This window comes from Panthera pardus, unplaced genomic scaffold, assembly GCF_024362965.1.
Source record: "Panthera pardus isolate Hobbes unplaced genomic scaffold, ASM2436296v1 HiC_scaffold_6, whole genome shotgun sequence".
Lineage (NCBI taxonomy): Eukaryota > Metazoa > Chordata > Mammalia > Carnivora > Felidae > Panthera > Panthera pardus.
In genome coordinates, this window is record NW_026526991.1 from 133,991,564 (window position 1) to 134,011,314 (window position 19,751).

At 45.8% G+C, this 19,751-nt stretch overlaps 1 protein-coding gene across 2 annotated transcripts in view; it reads right to left on the reverse strand.

Annotated features, from left to right (window-relative positions):
* TAF3 (TATA-box binding protein associated factor 3) overlaps positions 1 to 19,751 on the reverse strand; it is a 181,796-nt gene that overhangs the window by 45,297 nt on the left and 116,748 nt on the right. For both annotated transcript variants that reach the window (XM_019460838.2, XM_019460839.2), the window contains exon 3: positions 1,206 to 3,031. In XM_019460838.2, the coding sequence (XP_019316383.2) occupies positions 1,206 to 3,031 (1,826 nt within the window). The remainder of the gene's footprint in view (positions 1 to 1,205; positions 3,032 to 19,751) is intronic.

Sequence of the window (19,751 nt, forward strand, 5' to 3'; positions counted from 1 at the left end):
TTGACTCGCTGATGTTCAGTTAGGAGTATCGGCATTTCCGTTCTACTTCTTTACATTTTAAGCATAGCCAAGGGGTACAGAAAAAGAACAAAGGCAGGCAGAAAAATGTGAGAGCTGCCATTACAGCCTGTCAGCTGAACTAATTTTTCTAGGTAAGTTTGAGATTTTAAAAAATTGCAGAAATACTGGTAGGTAATAGATCTGCCGGATGTCGAATACATCTTATCTTATTATGTGGAAGAAAATGACTGGGTATAATTTTCTGGCCAGCCTCCGAGAGGACTGTTTCTAGAAGGCAGGGGAAGGATCTCTGGGAATCTGTGGGGATGCCACCACGAACCCCGAGACGCTTTTTAAGAAAGTTTAAAAGACACTTTCCAACCATCCAGTCAAGCACTGTAATCCAGGAACCATGAGCTGAGGAACCAGACCATAGAGAGCAGAGGTCACATTCTGGGCCCAAAGGCTTGAGGCCCCAGTTTCTACAAAACCACGGGATACGTATCGGCCTCTTGGGCTGTCCTCTACAGAAGCCTGATTTACTCACATCGTAAACTATCTGGGATTATATTCTGCCCACCAACCAGGCTGCCTGATCAGCCCAGGTTCTCAGAAACATGTCCTAATCTTATTAAAGCAGAAAAGAGAAGGATAAGAGATGCAGCAGAAAGCAGTGAAAGGTCCTAACCTTAAACACTCGCAACCACGGCCCACGGAAAGGAAACAGGAGTCCTTACCGAGGGGCTCCACGGGCCTGGCTGTCCCCTTAAAATAGTGCCACAGGGTGCGTGCTCTTAGGAAGATGGAGGCTGTCTTTTCTGGGGGGCGGGGTAGCGAATATTCGGGCACAAAATAGTATGCAGTACACCTGATGATTACAGAAATACTATTTACAGATTTTTTTTTTTTTTAACTGGCAGGGATTCGTTACCATGCTTAATGAACAGAGGGGTTATAGTCTGCGATTATAGGTTCCTCCTAGGCTGTGAATTTGTTAACATGTTTCAGCACGGAGGGGGCTTGATTACAAGTTTGTGGGTCTTAGAATTAAAATTCGATTCAATTCCATAACCACGTTACGAATCTCCTCCCGGCTAACTTACGGGCCATCTGCCTCTGAGACGCAGCTCTAACTGCTGGCTTTTTTACCTGAGTTTTGCCACAGGACGGTGTTCAGACAGTGCCAGAAATGGAAAAGTGCTTACTTTTTCATGCTTGTGTTTCTCCTTCTCTTTTTCTCTCTTCTCTCTCTCCCGCTTCTCTCTCTCCCTTTCCTTCTCTTTCTTCTCCTTCTCCTTCTCTTTCTCTTTCTTTTTCTTCTTCTCCTTTTTGTCCTTTTTCCTCTCTTTCTCCTTAGGCTTCTCTTTTTCCTCCAGCAGTTTCTCAGGAAGCATGGAGGACAAGGCGGGCAGCCCGGCCGGGACCCTGGCGGCCGCCGCGGGGCTGAACACGGGCAGGGCCGCGTCCTTCGGGGGCACCACGAGGGGGGCCGCAGATGTTCTCAGCCTCTCCTCCCGCCCCTTGTCTTTAACCTTTTCCCGGTCTCTCTTATCTTTGTCCCTCCTGCCTTTGTCTCTATCTTTCTTCTTATCTTTATGCTTCTCTCGCTCCTTCCGTACCATCCCATCTTTCAATCTCACTTTTGCATCGACTTCCTCAAATTCTTTTATTTTAAACTTATAGGGGTCCGGCTCTTCATCTTTAAGAAATTCCTTCCACGGGTACCTGGCTTCCTTGCTGCTCTCCTTCTCCTTCTCTTTCTCTTTCACTTTATCCTTCTCTTTACTTTTTTCCTTGCTTTTGTCTCTTTCCCTCTCCTTATCTCTCTGCTTCTCTTTCTTTTTCATTTTGGTCTTCAGTTCCTTTTTCAACTTCCTCTTGACCTCCACGGAGGAGGGCAGTTTGGCTTTCTCCTCGTACACCTTGTGCAGAGGTTCCGGGGTGGGAGGGGAGACCGAAGGAGAGGAGATGTAGGGAAAGCCGGGAGGCAGATTTGCAGGTGCTCCCAGTTTTGCTTTCCGCACCACCTCATCGATCGACGCATCCATGGTCCACGAGTTGTTGGAACTGGAGGCCCCACCCGAGAGGGGCAGAGGGGTGGATCCTGCCTTAGGGACACTGTTGGAGGAGGTGGAAGCTTTTGGAGTAGTACATTCCGCACCTGAAATTCTCTTAGGGCTGGTAAAAATGTCTCCTTCGGATTCGGATCCCGAAGAAAACTCGAAAGGGTCTGGCTCTCGCTCGGCGCAAGCCCGTGCAATCACGGCATTGATCGAGTCGTCGATCGTTCGGTCCGTCACGACCGCCTTCTTCGGCTGATTCTCAATGTTGAGTTTGCCAGCATCCGGGGGCGTCTGTATTTGTTTTACCTGAAGGGTTTCTTTACTAAGTTTTTCACTTATCGTAGCGGAAGGAGTCCTGTTTGGTGTTTCGGGTCTGACAGGTGCTTGGGGAATATGAGTCATAACCTTGGGACTCTTGGGGCTTTTGGGGCTCTTAGAGCGCCCAGGAGACTTCTTCTCTTTGGATACGGTTTTTGGTGACCGAATAGGACTTCCGACCATTGCTGGTGACTGCGCAGTTTTAGGTGACTTAGTCTTCTGTCCCGGAGAACTGGTTTTAGTCTTTGCTTTAGGTGTAAACGATTTGGCTTCTAATGGTTTTGTGATTGGCATTTGCGATTTTGCGACCGGAGCCAACATCGGTGGCTCTGGTGACGGAGGGACTAGGTCTGTATTGTCCTGCACGTGGACCGGAGAGAGCATTGGTGGGATCTTTTGGGTATTGATTGAGCTGAGGGGTTCTCGGGCTTCCAGTAATACGACATCCAGGGTGTCCCCTTTAGTGCTTAACAGCCGCGGTCGCTTGATGGCAGGCATTTCCTCAGCTTCCGGACTATCCAACGGTCTCTTACCCAAGAAATTCTCATCATTAATAATTTCCTCCTCCTCCAATTCATCGTCTTCTTCCAGGGGAACCTGCATGGCTTCTGCTGACGTACCCCCATCCGTGGGCACCTGCTCTTCCTCCTCTGGCAAGGGAAAAGAAAAGAGGTGTTACTGGAATATTTTAAAGATCCTAGCACATGAGAACAACGCTTCAAATGTGATTTCTAGGAAAGAAAGGAGCTTATGGATGGCGTTTAGAGAGCAAAGCGGTAGATCCTCAAGGATCTTCCAGACTTGCACGCCATCATTCTTTGAAGAGTGCCGGCCGGTGACAGCAGATATACAGACTGTCGGTCTCCTGCTTCCGCAACTCTTTTCCTGGCCTCACCGAACACCATCTTTCTCCCTCTTGTGTAAGCTCGTGCATGTGCGCCCACCCCCCCCCCGCCTCCCCCCACCCCAACACACATACATTATCTCTAAAGATCCAGAGATGGATTATTGTAAGACTCCTATCCTCAGAAATGACAAAAAGGCGTACCTACTTTTAGGACTCCTATAACAAATGTTAATTCTTGGAGTTTAGAAGATGCAAGTCTCCAACCTGGATATGATTCACCCACGGTTCATGTCTTCTGCTTTGCTTGCTGATGTCAGCACTTTGAGAGAGAGTGTGGTGCAAATGGCATATATCCCGGCTTTGCCATTAGCAAGACGCCGTTTCCGCTAGCATTCCGGCACTACGGGGCAACGGGCCTGGGGCAATCTCTTGACCCCCTCAGCCTATTTCCTGACCCTTCAAAAGGGACTAATGGCACTTGACCTGCCTACTTGACCGAGTTGCTTTAAGATCACGTTATTTCTTTCTACACGTACCAGCTGAGCATGTCACGGTTCAGCAGGGGACGCAACGTATGTGCATAGCACAGGGAAAGTGACCAGCACCAGAAGACGGACAAAGAGTGACCACGGGTCAAACAAACAGATTACTGCAACGCTAAAGACCTACGGAAGACTTCACGAATCAGGCAGTGCTTTGGATTTCCAGGGACCAGGAAGGGTGAGCACAGGGGGGAGGAACAGACGACAAGGAGGCGGAGGTGGAAACGCCAGGGGGGTAATCCGCCGGGCAAGCACGGTGCAAGTGGAGAGCGGCGCAAAGTGGGCCCGCTAAGTTGCCTCCAGATCCAAGCAGCTTTGAATTCCAGAAAAACTAAACCATCTTTCCTCTGCTGGCCGTTCGGACCTAGGGAAGATGTTTAGACAAGGAAGAAAAATCTCAGGGTGTATGTGAACAAATGATTCTAGCAGGACCATATACGATGGATGGGAGGGACCACTATAATGGAGACGTGATGAGTCAGAAGTTGCTGAAATGATGTAGGTAAGCGACGACAGGGTCCGAACAGGAGAGTGGTAACAAGAGGAAGCAATGGAGGTAGAGGACATTTTGAATACAGAATGAACGGAATCTAATAAATGATGGGGTCAAAGGGTGGACAAAGGAGTCAAACACCATTTCAAGGCTCTGAGCCCCAGTGAGTGAGCAACGCAGTCATTAACGGAAAGAAAGAAAGAAAGAAAGAAAGAAAGAAAGAAAGAAAGAAAGAAAGAGAGAGAGAGAGAGAGAGAGAGAGAGAGAAAGAAAGAAAGAAAGAAAGAAAGAAAGAAAGAAAGAAAGAAAGAAAGAAAGAAGAAAGAGGATTATTAGTTAGCGCAGTCCCTAGACACAGAGTCGGGTGGACAGTTAATGATGTCTAACACAAGACAAATTTGAGACATAACTACTGTTAGCAGTCCTTGAGAATGACACTATCATCCGTCCAGGTACCTGAGTCAGAAACGTCATTCCAGACCACTTCGTTCCTTTGTCTCCATTTCCACACTGCGGACACAATTTCCTACTGCATTTCCTTTAATGTGCTTTCCCCGCGGCTACTGTGGTTAGTTCGTTAGTTCAGATCCCCGGCGCCTCTTGTCTGTACTCCTCACTAGTCTCTACGCCTCCGGCTCCAGTCCCGTCTTTCACATTGCCTTACCGAGGCCACAAATCCGAGTATATGACTTCCTGCATTTTTTTTTTTTTAATGTTTATTTATACTTGAGACAGAGAGAGAGACAGCACATGAGCCGGGGAGGGGCAGAGAGAGAGGGAGACACAGAATCCAGGAGCAGGCTCCAGGCTCTGAGCTGTCAGCACAGAGCCCGACGCAGGGCTCGAACCCACAAACTGTGAGATCGTGACTTGAGCTGAAGGATGCTCAACTGACTGAGCCACCCGGGTGCCCTCCTGCATTTCTTTTTAAAGCTTTTTTTAAAAAAGCAATCTCCATATCCAACATGGGGTTCGAACTCACCACCCTGAGACGAAGAGTTGCCCGCTCCACCGACTGGGCCGGCCAGGCGCCCCGGATGACTTCCTGTCTTAAGGACCTTTCATCGGTCCCTACTTTGCAAAAGGAGCTCCTTGGAGCCTGGAGGGTTCTGCGGAACCCCTCTTGAAGCACCACACAGTATGGGCCGGGTCCCCTATTCTCTATGAAATGGAATGGTTACCCGTACGGTTCTGTATCTTACACGCTGAGCTGCCACAAAAGCTTTTGTTGTGAGGCTACAGCAAGGTGAAAACCAGTATGCTAAAATGTAAAATCAACCCCATTTCCCCGGCACAACCTATATGGCGCTCCCTCATCTGACCCCGTCCTGGGCACTCTGCCAGCCCAGCCACGTGGACTGATCTGTTGCTTGAGGACACACTGCCGTGTGTCACTTTCACAGCTCTGTGCATGCAGCTCCCTTCGCCGGAAATGCTCTGCCCCCTGACATTTGGTGACTATCTCCTCTTCTTTTTTTCACGTCTGTTTATTTTTGAGAGTGAGAGAGAATGAGCGCAAGCGGGAGAGGAGCAGAGAGAGAGGGAGACACAGGATCCGAAGCAGGCTCCAGACTCCGAGCTGTCAGCACAGAGCCCGACGCGGGGCTCGAACTCACCAACTGCAAGATCATGACCTGAACTGAAGTCGGACGCTTAACCGATTGATCCACCCAGGGGTCCCGGTGACTATCTCTTCTCAGCCTCCGATCAAATGCTCCCTCTTCCGTGACACTTTTTCTTAGCAACTAGAAGTGACCGTCCCCCACCCCGTCCCCCACTTTGGGCTCTATTGTATTCTGGTTCTACAAGCAACAAAGAAAGTCTAGAATATTTACTATCTGGCCCTTTGCAGAAAAGTTTTCAGACTCCTGTCCTAGATTTACACTATTCAGAAGATTTGAACAGCCCCTTCCAACCCTATCTTTATCAAAATGACAAGAGAGACTTCAAATCCACTAACTGCTAACAGGCAAACATATGAAAAAATTAGAAGGAGGACAGCTTTAGGATATTCTCCAAGTGAAGGAATAAAAAATTTCAGAGTACTTACTACTGTTCTATTTCTAAATTGCAAAGAACCTCCTCCTACCTGAGAGAGGTTCATAAATCCCAACGATGCCAAAGCAGAGAGAGGAAGGTTGAGCCCGGGCGGCACAATGGGCCCGTGGAATATGTTGAAGTAGGCCTTGTTCTTCTGATTCTGGAGCTGAATCCGGATCTGGATCAGCTCTGGGAGGGTGAGTCCCCCAGAGAAGGCCTTAGGAGGACACACTGGGAGGGCAGAGGGAGTACTCTAATGAAAGCAGTTCCCAGCACGGGAACTCCTGGACTAATAGAAAAATAGTTATAGGTCCTCCAGATGAAAGTTTTTGGCTTTTTTTATTTTTTAGCTGGAACAACTAATTAGAGTTCAATTTTCAAACTACTAAATAATAATGCTGGCCAATAACAGGGATGTACGTTGTAAGGTTAACCCTGCAATCCTTTTACGAGAAGATTAAAACAAAACAAAACAAAAACAAAACAAACCCAAGTCGCCTCACTCTAATCTCTGGAAAACCATATAACAGCGCAAGTCCACAGTTGGCATCTACAGGTCAAGTGGGTATCACTCCGCCATCTGCCCTAATAACTCTATCCTGCCATGAAAGCAGCCCAGAGCTGTTGGGGACACTTTTTCAGGATAACGGATATTTTACTAAGGGAAGCCAGCTCTGGATAAGTATTCATGTTCATGCTGCTAAAGGTATGATAAGGAATTATTTACAAAACTGGTATTTTCAATTCTGCTTGTGTTAAAATCTGGCTAATGTTAACAGCGGTTAAGACTTTTGATTTGATTATCCTTTGTGTGAAAATTTATTCAAAATGATGATACCTGTGACAACTGATCATTAGTACTGTCATTCTTCAAAGAATACCATCAATTATGAGATAACTTCTACACTTCTAGGAGAGGAAAAAAAAGATACTGACAATAAGAAAAAAAGACATATGAAGAACCATACTTAAAACCAGTATGGGAGGGAAGATTTATTTTAAAAAAAATGTCAAGTTTCTGGTAAAAGTTCATGTCCACCATCAACAACCTTATTCTTCACGTAAATTCACTAAAACATAAATGCTGTAATCCAATCTAAGGAAAAACCCGCCACATTAAAAAGTAACTTTTCATTCCGTCAGAGGCTTTGCGTATGCAGAATGCTTTCGCATGTGTCAAAAAAGGGGAAATGATGGGAAATAATGTGAATGACTCGGCACAAATTTATCACCACTGTCAGAAACGCAACTTAAGAGAGATACTTAACTGGTAGCAGACTATCTCATAACAGAAAAAGAGGGAGGTGGAGGTCTCTCAGGGATCTCAGAGTCTTCTCATTTAAACAGCCAACGATTCCAAGCCAACATTTGATTGCAAAATTATTTTTAAACTTCTTAAAACATTTTATCTTAGAGAGAGAAAATGCATGAGCAGGGGAGAGGAGCAGAGGAAGGGAGAGAGGAAGGCAGGGAGGGAGAGAGAGAGACACAGAAAGAGAGACAGACAGAGAGAGACAGAGAGAGACAGAGAGAGAGAGAGAGAGAGAGAGAGAGAGAGAGAATGAATGAGAATCTCAAGCAGGCTCCACGCTTAGCACAGAGCCCAATGCAGGGCTCTGTCTCATGAACCATGAGATCATGACCTGAGCCGAAATCGAGAGTCAAATGCTCAGCCGACTGAGCCACCCACGTACCCCTTTAAGTTTTTAATTTGAAATAATTTCACACTTACAGAAAAGTTTTAAGAACATTACAAAGAACTCATGAATCCCCTTCACCCAGTTTCACCAAATTAACGTTTTCCTTCAGTGTGTGACTGACTGCAGAAAAACTGTCAAGTTCTCTCCTACTTACGTATCAGAGAGAAGATGGGTCCCTGTTAATGTCCATCTTTTTAAAATTTCACAGATGTAGATGTGAGTAAAGGAGATACTACAGACTGCACCCCAATTTTCCTCCGTTAATGACACAAAGAAGCCACACTCGCTACATTTCCCAGAGGAATAATGAGAAAAACATGTGTCTTTACCAAACTTCTCGAACAAAACATAAAACAAGGCTTAAATAAGGCCTGAACACACCCAAAGGGGTTTTAATGGGTTAATCCTAAACTACTATAAATATTGACTTAGAACAAAATATCGTTTTAACTAGAATAATAAATGCCTTTAAAGAAACCCTATAATCTAAAAAGCTCATGGAAAGTAGGGGAAAAAAAGGAAATTGTTTTCATATGGCATTGAGAAGCTTTTTATCTCATTCACTACACAGATGCACGCAACTTTAACATTTAGTGGCACAATCTCAAAACGGGCAGAAACTATACTTGCCTTTCTCAACCTTCGACATGGGGCCAATGAAATTCTGTCTGCGTATATTTCACCAAAAATTAAATGTATTTAAAACTAGATTTCTTGTGATTCTTTTTAGAAATATACATGCAGAAATTTCTAGCAATTACGACACAAACTTTCCTATTTTCTTATTAGCTTACGCATCCTGCTGCTTTTGTAATAGTTTCCTTTTTTATTAACAAATATGAAAGGGTTTGCTTAAGATGCACATTTTTTCGAAAAATACCTTTCTGTCCATCTGGATACAAGGTGTATTTACCGTAACGTTCCTTGAAGCGACTCACTATCGCTATCACTCATTCATTCAGTCCTCATTCATTCATTCATTCATTCACTCCCTCGCTCATCTACTGAGTGTCTTCTGAATTCCCCTGTGGCAAGCACTGTGTCAGATCTCAGGAACAGAGAGTCAAATAGGACATGATTTCCTGTCCTTAAGAATCAACCACATTTTGTGGCCATCGGTTCAACTGCTGTGGCAGGGATCGGTGCCAGGTACGTACACAGCCCACATCCAGGGATACGAGCACGGAAGGCGATCTGGACTGATGTGGACTGAACCCGTCTGGCATCTGTTACCGGAGCCATGATTCCACCTAGCACAGCCCACGGACTCTCGCAGAAGAAAATATGCTCGCGTGCAACACCTAAGTCTTGACGTCTGACCTCTTACTTCTCGGAGCTGAAGATCTTTTTACTGGGGCCATCTCTACACGCAGATGACTATACAAGGCGGGATGGTCTCAAGGGCAGGACAGAGCTATTTGTGTCCCTCGATATTTCACGGACCGTACGCACCAGTGCTTGGCGTTCTGACCACCAGCAGTTGAAAACCGATGGGCAGACACCGGATGCCTGGAACAGATGGGACGAGTGGGGGTATAAAAACTATCCAGACCAACATTTTATTTTTAGCTCCAAATGAGGCTACAAAAATTTTTTTTTAAATCCCGTCTACATCCCCTCATACAGTATTTTTTACATTGTCCTGTCTATAACGTAACGGAAATTAGACCCTTGAAACACAACTCGATGTGTGTAAGTGGGTAGGTATTTTTTAAATAAACCTATTGACTTAAAAAAAACCGAAATTACTAGCAAAGACAAGACAATTAGGCAGTGACAATTCATATAGTACAACCAATCAATAACACAATAAATTAATAGCAGAGCAAAGACGATGCGTTATAAATACTTATACACACACCGACCTGTAAAAAAGCACTATTTCACTAACATTCTGCACAATAAAAAACGAAAATGCTATATAAGCAAGCCAACCTGAAATGACACCAAGTATTATAAATGGCCTAATCTATATGTTAATGCTGTTGTATCACATAACTGCAGCGAGACGGAGATAACAATATGACTTTGGGGTTTCTATGGCTACATCCTGGGCTAACGGGCCTGAGGGGGCCGGCTGCTGACGCCACACAAGCATTCTGAGTGCTTCTTTTTGGTTATTTATGATATGATTTATGATAACGACAACATCTCCTATTTTCTCTCCTCCTCAGGTACAATAAATTGCTATCGTTAATCACCCTTCTCGGTTCAACTGCGATCACAATAGCATAATAGGGCCTAGCCACGGTCACATTGTGGATTTTTTAAAAAAGAAATAAATACAAGATCTCTCCAGACAACGTCGATAGCTCTAATATTTTAATCGACTTCCTTTAAGTCTTTCAGAATAAATTCTGTTCCAGCTGAGATCCCATACGAGGGTGTAAGCCCTTCGTGCAAATCCAGGGCCACACGTTCACAAATCACTACCACCGTGATCTCCTCAAACTTGGGATAACAGTAAGACTGCACACTACGACATGAGAGCAACACACTTTCTTTTCCAAGGCAAACAATGGCAGGGTTTTTTTCCCTTTATCGATAAAACCGATCTCCCTGCTATCTTTTTTCTCCCCAGAACCAAACAAATTAGGCAAATTAGCCATTCATCTATCAGAAGGCGGCTCGCAGAGAAAGAATAAAAACTTGGCAATCATTCGCACGTGTGTGATCTGCCGTTGCCAATTACCGGCTATGAAGACCCTTCATCTTTCTGAACTTCAATTTCCTGTTATGCTGGTTAGGATTAACAGAAAGTCCCAGCACCTCTGAGTAAGACAAAGTACGTAAAGAACCCGGCAAAGGGCCTGATAAATGAGTTAGAGCATAAAAACAGAAGAGAAATTCTGCCCCTCCCTACACTGATGCCTTTTTAATGGGCTCCTCAGTAAGAGGTGGGACCTACTTGATGGGGGTGGTCACGGAACGTGCTTTTGGCCAGCGGGTCAGAGTTGGCATTGGCCAAATGTGGCATTGGCCGAGGTTTCTTGAAAACCACCTGTGTACTGGGGCTTGCCCTCCTGCTGCTCACGGGACACCTGCAACCGCCCCCACGGGCGTGAGCCGAGGTTAGCCTGCTGGATGGCAAGTGCGTGGCCGAGGGCCCACGCGGAACCATCAGACATCTGAGCGAGGCCGTCGATGACCGGCTGATCGCAAACGTACGACCAAGCCCAGCCACATCCAGCAAAAGCAGTGCACGGCTGGGCCAACCCCAAATACCAACTCACGGCATCGGGAGCTCATAGACACTGGCTACGGTAAGCCACTAAATTTCGGGGTGGCCCGTGACACGGCAACGTGTTAATCACGCGTTCACATACGCACGGACGATGGGCTTGTGTCATTGGCAGTGGTTACGTTCTACGAAGGTCCTGTGAAGACTAACTTAGCAAAAACTGAACCATCGCTCCCAGGGGAAATACGAGGTGAGGCTCCTGTGGGTCTCTTCTCGCTGTAGATCAATACAGAAGCTCATTTTACGTATGTTTCTGTTTAATGACTTAAAGGCATCTCATTTGATGTACATTGTGGATTCCCTACCACTGAGCTCAGAGCCAGCAGCACTGTAATTCATGCCTGAAGGAGGCTGATCGAACACGTGTTTTTTCCGCAAGGCACACCATAGCCCTCTGACGCTCAGGAACACTCTCCGGCGCTTCAGCATCGTGCTTGGGGACCACTCCAAACGGCACAAGCACCCAGAAAAAGTAAAAACTGTGAAGAACGTGGCACCAACTACACCCTGAACATGACACTTGCTTACAACCGGGAGCTGAAACGGCAAGGCATAGTGTCACCCTGTTCGAACTCAGCTGCAAATGTGCACACCCCGGGCAACTCAAATTCTTCGCCACACTCGGTAGGTCCCTGAGTGACTGTGAAAGCATCGTGCTGAAGTCGGGGTTACACGCACATCTTAGTGAGTGGGCAAAAAATCACAAATATGGAATACACGCATAATGAGGATCAACTACAAGTGTATGGCTATAAACTCATCAGCACTGAGTACTTTTATGGACTACGGATTTAAAAGAAAAGATTTTACTTGAAACTAATTCCAGGCCTCGGAAGGCATTTAATGAAAAGATGAAATATGCGTGAAGAACCGTAACACTGTGACCATACCTGGCAAGGCATTTTTCCTGCCCCAAGCTGGGACATATTTTAGTTTACAGATATCAAAGTACTAGCTGTGCACGCACTTTCTGCTCAAGCGCATGACTATTCTTTGAATTTCTGGAACCTACCAACCTCTTTCCCTTCTTGGCGTCTTTACAGCCACATCCTCTGTTCCTTTCCACTAGGAACACTCTCCCCTTCATTATTTCCATGCTCGTCTCTCTTTCTCACTCTTTACATCTTAAGCTGACGTACTGCTTTCTCCAAGAAGCATTCTTTAGTCATTCTCCATCTCCAAAATAAAGAGTCACAACGTGTAGCTGTTTGATGGTCGGCGCAGTTTTTATCCGTTTCCCCAACCAAGCTCCGCCAAGACAGGAACCACATTTTTCTTCAGTTGCTAAGCGATCACCTGAGGCTGATGATACATATTTCCTTCACCACTGTTACTATGAGAAAAACAAGAAAAACTATCTTACCGTATTTAATCGACTCTAAGTTGTTAAAATGTGAAAAAAAATGTGCCTCTCTTGAAGTTGGGATGTATTTCTTATAATCAAAGCATCTTCTTGTCTCTGTGGGACAGGTGTGATAACACTGGCCCAGTAGTCACTACCCGCCAGCGGGTGAACTTGGGACTCCTGGTGAAACGACTGGATACTGCAGCTCCTTGGTGTTTCGGTCACCAAACCACTTAAAAAATTTGACAAAGAGGTGTCTGTTCTATGCAGTTAAAAAGTAACACTTTATACACATTTAAAAATGTTCTATTTTTTGAGAGAGAGAGTGCGAGCAGGGGAGGGGGAGAGCGAGGATCCAAAGCGGGCTCCGCGATGACAGCAGAGAGCCCATGTGGGGGCTCGAACTCACGAACCGTGAGATCCTGACCTGAGCCGAAGTCGGATGCCCAACCCACTGAGCCACCCAGGCGCCCCTGTATATGCATTTTATATGATAAGAAAGAAGAGTCTGGCAGTCGAATTGGCAGTGTGTGTGTGTTCTTAGTGGTACAGACAAGAATGGCACTTCTTAAACTGATGATGTCTTAGGATCAGTGAAATATGACAGTTGTCGCAAATTACAACGAAATGCTTACTATGGTCCTTCAACAGAACACAGAGAAACCGTTTTAGCTATTCAAGCAGCATTAAACTGGACATACCTAAAACCTAAGGGCCCACAAAAGGGGGGACTTGCAAACTGTGACTCAGAACAGCGGACGAGAGGTGATTTGGTTGTTGCCCTCCGATCTTCTTCTCCTCCCCTTCCTGTACTCACTGACGTGGGACATCCCTTCACCAGTTAGATCCTGTAGATGATCCTTTTCACTAGACTGACTTGGCACATGACCTCTGGGTTTGGGGCCGTGTTTTGAAGCATGCTCTTTATTTCGAGCCCACACTTTATTATTAGGGCAGTGTTTCATTCTAGTGGAAATGGCAATGAACTAGAAGACAACCTTGGTTTATAGAACCAGCCCTTTCCTGATCTTTGTGCTGACGAGCACCAGACTCTTCATCAGCACGCATGCAAAAATAACGTTGACCCTATCTGCTTCACAGGATTACCACGCGCAGTTAGTAAAGAGTCAGCGTGAAATCTGTGGAAAACTGCTCCAGTGGCCACTGCCGTGAGTGGCGACAGCAGCACAGACCTTCACTGCCGCCTCTCCACTCACCCAGCACCGACCAGGAGCCGGCCCCAGGGAGGAGCGGCTCCCACACTCGCTCCTCTCCCTCCTCCCCCAACCACACATGTGCGATCCGAGAGATTTTAACAGAATCGTGAAAAAAGGAGAGCTCAGGATAACTACCCAACGGCTGTTAAGAAGCCAGATTAGAAAGAAGACCAAATTTGGGATGACTCCAGTCTGAAGTGGCAAGAGAAACATCCATTCAGTACCAAAGGATACATCTCTGACGGGGAAAGGAAGGCAGTATTTAAGCTTCATTGTCCCATCCCATCAACCCTAAAGACACTCATATTTAGGGGATGGCCTATGAGATCTGCTGCTGGTCTCTGAAATTTGGTGATTCAAAACAAACAAACAAACGACGCCCCAAGAAGCCACAAAACAAGCAAATCACAATGGTATAAAAGTGGCCAGAAAAATGCTATGAAATTACAATCAACTCTTTCCTGGCCTGGATGAAAAGTAGGGCAGGGGAGCCAAGAGGCTAATCAATCTGCAATAGAAATGACCATACACCTGAACCGCAGATTAAAAATTCTTCAAAATCAGAATCGAAAGCCCTGTACTTCTTGAACTTGGAACATCGTGTAACCTTTCTTTGATAAGATGTCCCAGAAGGTCCGACAAGGTCTGACTTGTCAGAAGGTCACGAGGTCTCAGGGATGAATGTCTCCCCACGGGGCTTGTGTGACTGCACATAAACAGTTCAGACTACAAAGGGCTAACTACGACCGCACCCATTCACCCTTAAGGCCACGCGGTGGGTGAGGCTGGAGGGACTGTCCAACTCCAAGTGCCGCCCCGCAGCATCTCCCTGCCCGGCCTCCGCTGGCTTCGGCACAATTAAAATCCCAATCCCTCCCGCGGCCCCCAGCGTCCCATCACGACCTTGTGCCGCGTTGACCCTCTGCTCCCCTTCTCGGGCCACCCTGCCGTCCTGGGCACTGCTCACACCTGCCGCGCTGCCTCCCAGCGCTCTCCCGATGGCCCCGGGTGCTGCTCGTGCAGGTCGTCTCACGGCTGCTTCTCGCACCTTACCCAGGTCTCCGGTGTCCCGGCCTCACGGACTCTGACCGCCAGCCCTTCCGCCACCCACCTGCCTCCCTAGCACTTTCATAGCCCGCTTTCCGGCCACTGCGCCCACCTCACATCGTATTACTTGTCTGCTCGGCCATTTCTGTCCCACCCACTAAAACATGAGCCTTCTGAGGGCAGGGGCTGCGTCCTCTAGACTGAGTTCCCAGCGGCTAAAGCAGTAGCTAACCCAGAGAGCCTCTGAATTAGCAAAAGCTTGTGATGGCCAGGCGGTTATTTCCTAGTAAGGGGGCTGAAGCCAAGGGTGTAAGGAAGGTCACCTTGGGGCGCCTGGGTGGCTCAGTCGGTTGGGCGTCCGACTTCGGCTCAGGTCATGATCTCGCGGTTTGTGAGTTCGAGCCCCGCGTCGGGCTCTGTGCCGACAGCTCGGAGCCTGCTTCCGTTCTGTGTCTCCCTCTCTCTCTCTGCCCCTTCCCCACTTGTGCTCTGTCTCTGTCTCTCAAAAATAAATAAATGTAAAACAATAAAAATTTAAAAAACAACGGTCACCTGAGGAAATATACGGTGTGTGAACAGCAGAGGACCAGGGACAGATACTATGCAACAGACCAAAATTTAAAGTAGTGGCAGAAGGGGAACTTGAGAAGAGAATAAGACGGGATGGCCGGTAAGTTGGAAGAAAACCACAAGAGAAAATACAAGCGCGTACAAGAAGGTTTCAACAAGAAAGGAGTATTCAATCATGCCGAAGATTGCAAAAGCATCAAATATACCTCCCTAAAGCGACTATGATCCACGATCGCTGCCATGAAATAAACAGGGTAAAGTAACAGAAAAGCACCACTAAGGAGGCAGTGATGAGGGAGAGTGCCATCTTCTTAGAATGAAGAAACTGTCTTAATACCAGTTAAACACAGATCTGAGTAACTAATTAGAACAGCAATCGGAGACAAGCCAGAGGAAACGTATTCTCGGCACTTAGAACAGCCACACGTATAACGAGGTTGCGTGTTCGAGGCTCTGAAAGGAAACCAGTGTGGCCAACGTAATGTGAGAATGGGATGCAACACGACGGGCTGGCGAGCAGGTGCAGCTTCAGGGGTCACGCTGAAGAGCTGGTTTTAAAAGTCTGCTCTGCTTTTGAAAAAGGCGACTCCAGCAGTTGTGAAAAGAACAGGAATTAGGTCACTGGTGACCCGAGTGAAGTTTCAGTCTAGCGGGGGGTGGGGGCGGAAGCTGGAGGGCGGGTAGAGTCAGTCGTATGTCACACGATGAAGCAGTCTCATCCACTCGTTCACCCAACAAACACTACAATCTGTATAACAGCCAATATAGGCGTAAGGAAACCAAACACAAGGCTTCTCTCCTCACGGGCTTTACCCGCTGCCAGCGCGGACAGGAAACAAGTAAATACACGAGAAATTCATAGTGACGAAGTGCTAAGAGGACAATGAAGTAGGATCACGTGTTGGGGGAGGAAGGGCTACTCTAGGAAGAGTGGTCCCTATGGACACTTTAGTGGAGACCAGATTCGTGGGGAAACTGCGGCCGTGGGATGATCTTTAGCACAAGCATTTTCGGGGAGAAAAGAGAACAAGGGAAGGCCCTGCTGTGAGAACAGACGTTCACGTCCGACGGACGGAGGACAGGCGGTGTAGACGGAGGTGAAGCCTGTGGATGCGGGGATCAGAGCATGCCTTGTCTTCTTCTGTGCTGAGGGAGCCAGGGTGTGTCTGAGCACAGTGGGAAGCCACTGGCCAGTTTTAAGCAGGAAAGGCTGACCGAAAGAAACGGCAAGGTTGAGAAAGGAAGGCGAAGAAAGCTAAGGGAAGGTTTGGAAAGGTTCACGGTAGAGATAAACACGGCCAACTACCAGACAACACAAACGAACGAACCAGAAAATAATATACTCCACTAACGGGGAGAGAAGGAGGAAGTAGTAATATGAAGCTTAAAATGACTGATCAGACTGAGAACGACCATACCCAATAGGAAACCGTTTGTCACACGAAATTACTACATACAAAAACCCCCACAAAGCGTGCAGGATCAGCATTGCCATCCGACTTTTACACGGTGGGGCAGACAGACATATGCCAGAGGCTGGTGCATTTGAGAGAGGCTGTTTACCTTTGGGGCAATACCTCACTCTATTCTGCACGGTTTACTACCATGAACATGAAGCCAAAGCGTGAAGGCACATCTGCATCGAAGTGATGCGATGCCATATCTTTACGTTGCACGCACCCCTAGGTACAGAGTAATGCATACTGTCAACCAAACCTTTACTCCAACGAAGGTCTATCCCAGGGCTCTAAGTGACCTTGGCAAAATTCTAGAAAACAGATCTCAGGACCTGGGGCTCCAAAGCTATTTTAGAATGAGCTCGGAATAATTGTCCCACAATATGCGTTTCTTGATTAATTGCTTAAGATAAGGCCTCCTTTTCCTTGCTGGCCTCCAGTGGCTCTCTCTTCTTCCCATAATCACTTCTGTCTCGTTCTTCTAAACCCTGGAAGGCTAAGGGAAAAATCAGAGATACACCAATTCCATTACTTGGGGATTAGCTAGGAGATAACCCTTTGTATTCCATTACTGACCATTATTTGAGTAATTATTCAATAACTATGGTACGTTTGAAAGATGCACTAATTGTTTTCTGAGGCTCACTCGTGCTTTGTATCAGACAAGTTACGAACGTTATGTTCTTTAACACTGCAAATCTACATTCGGGACACAGGAGAAAAATGACTCGTAACTTTTACTGCATTTCGTTTTTCTTTGATTTCTTTTCCTACATAAAAAATAAAAGCTGAAACAAGAATAATTAGTCTGTTGAAGGTCTTACTGACTAGAAAATTAGGACTCTATTTTTGACCAGATTTATGTCTTGCAAGAGTCAAATTTTTGCATAATTTAGACAGAAAATTGGCAGGGGATGGCTGTTCCATCGAATTTCAGCAAAATTAGTATTCAGCCACCTGAAATTTTGGCAGCAGTCCAGTATGTTTATCCAAAGCAGTAAGTAGACAGAAAATAAAAGACAATTGACGATCATGCCTAAATAAGTTACTTTCTCTCTTTCTCTCCCGCTCTCTCACATGCACACACACACATTTAAAAATGAGCCACTAATTTCAAAAGTATGTCTTGTGAAAAGACTTATGGTCTACCGTACTTACGGTCTTAATATCAACTGCAGAAAGAAAAAGAACATCCGTCCCATTTCCAAAGTACAAAGAACCCTATACCAGTAAGCTGACTCCAACATGGTCTACAAAGGGGTAAAGCTGTTTTTAATTACCTGTCCTCCAAAATAAAGCAAATCACACACATCACTTCTTGACTATTGCTGCTAATAGAGGAACACGATAGGAACGATGATTCCAAATTCATTAGTGACTGCTGTGGAATGCATGGTAAAGAAAGCTGAAAACCCCATCTATTAACTCTTGCTTACCTTCAGCTCCCCCTAGAACGTCAGTTGGCATGGAAGGAAAAGAGCTAAGAGGCCCACACATGCATTTAATGTTTACTGGGCACCGACCATCTGTAAGCCTTCAGCTCAGGGAAAACCGAAGAGTATTCTTCAAGGCCATAGTAAGTGTGCCTGACAGGGTCCAAGTTTGGTGGTCCTGAGACCCTCCTGGCAGCTAGAATGGAATTGGCGGTGAAAGTGAAGAGCGGTATATGGTTCGGAAGGCCCATGTAAGACGAGGTCCGTCAAAGCGAGGCTTCCATTCAGGAAGCGTTTGAAATACACCTACCGTGTGCTGGGTATCAGGTACAAAGTGAGAACTCTGACAAGTAAAAGACCCTCAAAATGTTCATCCACGTGAAATCTGCAGACTGAGATGCAAACATTTAAAATGAGGTAGTTGGCAATAATAAAAAGTCAATACGGCGCTAAGGCATCTCAGAAATAAATAGTAAGAACAGCACCGTCCAGTAGAAATACAATACAAGCTACATGATGGAATTAAAAATTGTGGAGCACTTGGGTGGCTCAGTCGGTTAAGTGTCCGACTTTGGCTCAGGTCATGACCTTACGGCTCGTGAGTTCGAGCCCCACGTCGGACTCTGTGTCTCCCTCCCTCTCTGCCCCTCCCCGACTCACATTCTATCTCTGTCTCCCTCTCAAAAATAAATAAACATTAAAAAACACCTGTTTTAAGTTGTTCGGTAGCCACATTGAAATATTGAAAAGAACAGGTAAAACCAATTTTAGTAATATTTTAACTTGATAGATCAAAAATACTGTTTCAATATATAATCAATATAGAAATAATTATTGAGATAGTTTAGCTTCTTTTCATACTGAGCTTTCAATATCTGAGATGTGTTTCATCCTGATAGCAACTACCAATTCAGATGCTAAATCTTCATTGGAAATACTTGATCCGTGTGTAGAGTAAATTACATGAAATTTACAGTTGAAAAGTAGATGCACATACCTGAGTTGTCTCAAACATACCTAGACATTTTTTAATAGTGAATAAGTTATCAGTGTTTAAATTTAAATTAAGTAAAACTAAATATAATATAATGTAATAAAAACTAGATAGAATTAAAAACTCAGCCCTCAGTCAGGTGAACCACATTTTGAGAGCTCCATGGACCCTTGGGGCTACTGGCCACCATGTTGGATGTGCAGGTCTAGAAATCCATTAGGGCAAGTTGGGTTGGAGACCAGAAATTTTTAAGGTATGGATTAAGAGGTACTTGAGAAGCAGAAAGAAAAAGACTGAATATGTGGTTGACTACGTGCAATTAAAAGAAAACCAGAGAGGCGGTATCCGAAATAGCTGCAGAAAAATCAGTTTATAAAGAAGGGGGTAAAAAAAAAAAAAAAAACCCAAGAAAACATTGGTACTCTGGAACAATAATCTGTGCTT